The sequence below is a fragment of the Microtus oregoni genome, unplaced genomic scaffold (assembly GCF_018167655.1).
Source record: "Microtus oregoni isolate MIOR12 unplaced genomic scaffold, Mior012 000127F_ref0000509, whole genome shotgun sequence".
NCBI lineage: Eukaryota > Metazoa > Chordata > Mammalia > Rodentia > Cricetidae > Microtus > Microtus oregoni.
The window spans coordinates 1,243,218-1,248,267 of NW_024544770.1; the positions used below are offsets into that span (position 1 = coordinate 1,243,218).

Below are 5,050 nucleotides of genomic sequence, written 5' to 3' on the forward strand. Positions count from 1 at the left end.
GGGGGAGGGGGGCACACAGAGCGGGCAGGGGAAACAGAGTAGCAATCCTAGGGCACGCAGAGGGCACAGGGAGGACATCCGCAGCAGACAGCAGGAACTGGGCAATAAAAGACCAGTGCAGATTCGGAAACCAGTTCAGAGAAGCCCAGAGATGGGTACAGGGGAGCAGCCTTTGTAGTCTGCAAGAGCTGTGAGCCTCAGGCTGGATGCTCAGCAAACTGAGGTGAAGGGCAAGGTGGAGGAAGGAGAGGAGCTTTGCCCCTCTTCTCCGCTCTGCATCCAAAGGGCCACAAAAGGCACAGGGCGCGGTGAGCGGGGGGGCACGGGGCAAAGGGCACATGGCTCGGGGCATGGAGCGCGCGGCAGTGACGGTTGGGCTTAGGCGTCGCCATTTTCGGCATCTCGGAGGTCCAAATCCTGTTCCATATCCGCTGCCCCGCTGAAGGTCTCCAGCCCGTCACAACAGAACCAGGGAACCCAGGAGAGCACAGCACATCAACAGGCACCCAGCCAGGTGTCCAGCTTTGCCGTCAGGTTCCCGGGGGTGATGGTGGGAGACGGTTAGAGAACAGATCCCTGGAGTGGAGGCATCTAACGGGGCGGGGCCATGAGTAAGCTGACCCTTTATCTCTTCCTGTTTCCCCAACACAGCCATGGACCCAGGCACCAGCACCCAGTATTTCTGCACCACTGAGGCCCAAGGGGAACCCGCAGATGCAGGTGCTGGACATGAGTTCTGTGACAAGATCGCCAAGACCGAGACTGCAGATTTGACCAAGAAAACACCTGCACAGAAGAGGCAGAGGAACAGATCTTCATCCCTGGCCCAAAGGAACATCGTGGGCCACAGAATCTCTCACAAGTGGAAGGAAGGGGATGGGCCCATCACCCATTGGAGAGGAACGGTTCTCCATCAGGTTCCTCTTAATCCCCCTCTCTATCTTGTGAAATACGATGGAATTGGTTGCGTCTATGGGTTGGAACTTCACCAAGATGAAAGAGTGTTGTCCCTTAAGGTGCTCTCTGATACAGTCAATCCATCCCCACTCCCTGATCCTAACTTTGCAGATACCATAATTGGCAAAGCGGTGGAGCACTTGTTTGAGGGTGAGCAAGGTGTAAAAGATATTTGGAGGGGGATGGTTCTGGCCCAAGCTCCTATACTTAATGCCTGGTTTTACATTACCTATGCAAATGATCCCACCTTATACATGTACCAGCTTCTGGATGATTATAAAGAGGGCAACCTCCGTATCCTGCCAGAATACAATGAGATTCCTCGACCAGATTTAAGACTGAAATTTAAGGATGGGCTGATAGGCAAGATTGTGGAATATACCCAAGACGACGGTTCTAAAAGGACCGGCAAAGTGATTGGTGAAGTAGAAGCCAAACCATCGGTGTACTTGATGAAATTTGACGATGATGTTCATATCCATGTCTATGACTTAGTGAAATATGTCTAATTGGCAAAGTTGTGCCACAACTATTGAAATAAAGTTGTCATTTTTAGACGTTCAGTGCCTGTTGCTTTTAAGTGTGTTGGGAGCTCACCATGGGCATAAGTTTGTCCTGATGGATACACATTTCTGTGTGTATAGCATGCTGTCTGTAAGCACTTTGCCTTGTGGAAAACACTGGGTGTGCTTGCTGGGTGGAGCAGGGAAGGAGGGAAGAGCTGTCAATTCAGCCTGTGAGAGAAGGGAGCTAGTATCATCTAAAAATGGAATGGGACTTAGCAGATCTGAATCTGTGGGGAGGAGGAGAAGGAAATGGAGTTGGGCTGTGGAGGAGAGGACTGCCTAGGGAGAAGTGAAGGGGAGCCAAAGTGTGAGAGAGGCTCCCTGTGGGTGAGATAGAGTGAAGGAAGAAACGTGGATTGGGAAGGGTAAGAGGGGTAACAGAGTGAAGTCTTCTGGCACCTTCTGGCTTTCAGAAAACCAAAGGAACTCCTGTAGGAGAATACACATAGCAGTGTGAAGAGGGACACAGGAAGGGTAGGAAAGGTCTGCTGGGCAGGGAGGTCGCTGAGGAGAGCCTCTGAGACTTCAGAGGTCAGGGGGACCCACACATCCCACACATAGGTCATGGTACACTATAGGCTTAACTGGAAGGAGCTTTACAAGAAGAATCGCCTGATACATCTACCTTCTACTGTCTGGTTCTCCATAGTGGCAATGGTCAGCTGTCAAGCAAAGCACCCATGTTAGAGGATCACTAAATGTCCTTTCTAAGGGCCTACTGGGAAAACGAAAGGCAATGTCAAGATTTTATCTACATATCAGGATTGTCTGTTTTCAGAGAGTCTGACACAGTCTGGAGCCTAAGCAACTAACGAGAATTCATGGCTAGCTCTGGGCAAAGGGAAAGTACTTTCTTTGGGAAAATGGATCCATGGTGAATCCAGAAATAGCAGTCCTGATACTGTCCTTCTGCTTGCCGGAATCGTCCTTGCTTCCCTGGGAGGATGGGGCATGTGATGGCTATGCCTGATGTCTCCATGGTATAGAGAGAACGTGGCTGTCCATGCTGTCACAGATGGCTGGCTCCATTCAGTACCCAGGCAAAGGGAACCTGCCATTCTTTGGGCATCGCATTCTGGTTAGACTCCGTGAAAATCCTGTAGCAACTGATATTGTCTAGGTACGTCCTACCCAAACCAGGTTCCCCTTCCTTTTTATACTCACAGCTACCCCTGATGGAGATGTGTGCACCTCTCTTTTGCAAGAGGGTGGTATTACCTGGGGGTGGGGGTAGGGCTGGGGATTGTGGCTTTGCCTAACTAACTCCTTTTGCAGGAAACTGCCCTTTGGAAGGGCTGGGCTCTCTGAGAAGAGGAATCGGGAATGCCAGGAAAGTGTCTCACAACTGTGGAGTTCAGGACATGGGTCTCTGTCCTCCTCTTCTGCTCTCTGTTGTCATTTCCCAACCGTCCAAAGTCCCTCTGAGAACACTGTGTGTGCTCTGCCTCCTCCTTCACCTGTTGCCTCCCAAGAGAACTGTGTTTCTGGTTCATGCTGTGGGGGTCTTCCTAAAGGCACACTTGGAGCAAGCAAGGATCTGACAGACATTGAAAGAAAGTGCTAAACCTCATCGATGCTCACCACCGGGCAAGCGTTGACTTTATAGATTGATTGCCTCAAGAATGACACACGACAAGCACACCTCACAAGGGCAGCCTTAGTTGTCTTTCCTACATCATGTGGTTTTTCTCAGACAACACCAGCAGTTCCTCTGGGGAGCACTTCTGCCAGTTTCCATGTTTTGTGGTTTGGTTGTGGTTCTGCTGTGTTCTGCATCTGGTTAGACTTGTGGTAAGTTCATATCACATAAATGCCCTGGGATAAAAGCCATCTCCCAACAGGGATACAAGGAAGGAAGGGTTGACAACATTTTCACCTTGGAAAGGTCTTATTTTTATTTTTTTAATGTCTTCAGTTGATTTATTTGTGCATTGAAATTTAGGAAATATTCAATTCTCTGTTTTCCCACACAACACTATAGGGCATCTTTGAAATATCTCTTGTGTCAGGACAGCAGAAGTAAACATTAGCAGTCCATTTCTCAAATTCCTTTGTTTGCACTTTCCCTCTATTTTCATGACCTTTTTATTGTCTCAGAGAATTAATTTTATTACTTAATTTTTATATTTAAAATTATAACACAATTTCATCATTTTCATATTTCTTTTCCCCTCCACTAATCATTTCCATGCACCCTCCTTGCTGTCTCTCAAATTCTTTTTTTCCAGGTTTTTATTATTTTTTTATTGAAAATTTACACCTCCTCCCCTCTTCCCACTTCCCTTCCTTCCCCCCTTCCCCTCCCTCTCCAGTCCTAAGAGCAGTCAGGGTTCCCTACCCTATGGGAATTCCAAGGTCCTCCCTGCTCCCCCCATGTCCAGGAAGGTGAACATCCAAACAGACTAGGCTCCCCCAAAGCCCGTCCATGCAGTAAAATCAAAACCCAGTGTCATTGTCCTTGGCTTTTAGTCAGCCTCCACTGTCAGCCACATTCAGAGAGTCCAGTTGGATCACATGTTCCATCAGTTCCAGTCCAACCTGCCTTGGTGATCACCCATTAGATCTGTCCCACCGTCTCAGTGGGTGGACACACCCCTCACAGTCCTGACTTTCTTGCTCATGTTCTCCCTCCTTTTGCTTCTCATTTGGACCTTGGGAGCTCAGTCCAGTGCTCCAATGTGGGTCTCTGTCTCTATCTCCATCCATTGCTAGATGAAGGTTCTATGGTGATATGCAAGATACTCATCAGTGTGGCTATAGGATAAGACCAGTTCAGGCACCCTCTCCTCAGCTGCCCAAGGAACAAGCTGGGGACATCTCCTTGGACACCTGGGAACCCCTCCAGATTCAAGTCTCTCGCCAACCCTAAAATGGCTCCCTTAATTAAGATATCTACTTCCCTGCTCCCACATCCACCCCTCCTCCATCCCAACCATTCCATTTTCTCAAGCTCCCCCCATCTTACCCTTCTCTTTTCTCTCCCCATCTCCCCTTATCCCCATCCCACCTCTATGCTCCCAACTCCTGCTCGGCAATCTTGTCTACTTCCATTAAACAGGACGATAAATATTCTTCTTCTTTGGGTTCACCTTCTTATCTGGCTTCTCTAGGATCATGAATTAGGGGCCCAAATCCTTTGTTTATGGGTAGAATCCACTTATAAGTGATTACACACCATATTCCTTTTTGAAGGTCTGGGTTATCTCACCCAGTAAAGTGTTTTCTATTTCCATCTCTTTGCAGGCAAAATTGAAGATGCCATTGTTTTTTACCTCTGAGTAGAAATCCAAAGTGTATATGTGCCACATCTTCTTTATCCATTCTTCTATTGAATGGAACATAGGTTGTTTCCAGGTTCTGGCTATTACAAATAGGGCTGCTATGAATATAGTTGAACAAATGCTTTTGTAGTGTGATTGGGCATCTCTTGGGTATATTCTCAGTAGTGGAATTGCTGAATCTTGAGGTAGATTGACTCCCATTTTCCTGAGAAACCGCCACACTGATTTCCTAAGTGGTTTCACAAG

The 5,050-nt window shown here is 48.0% G+C and overlaps 1 protein-coding gene across 1 annotated transcript; it reads left to right on the top strand.

Annotated features, from left to right (window-relative positions):
• Positions 1-653: 653 nt before the first annotated feature.
• LOC121444463 (spindlin-2-like) lies at positions 654-1,466 on the top strand. Its single transcript, XM_041646273.1, has one exon. It carries the CDS (start codon positions 654-656, stop codon positions 1,464-1,466), a length of 813 nt encoding a protein of 270 aa, XP_041502207.1.
• Positions 1,467-5,050: the final 3,584 nt, after the last annotated feature.

What these genes read in the sequence shown, in the direction of transcription:
- LOC121444463 (XM_041646273.1), top strand. Translation starts at nt 654, where the DNA reads ATGGACCCAGGCACCAGCACCCAGTATTTCTGCACCACTGAGGCCCAA.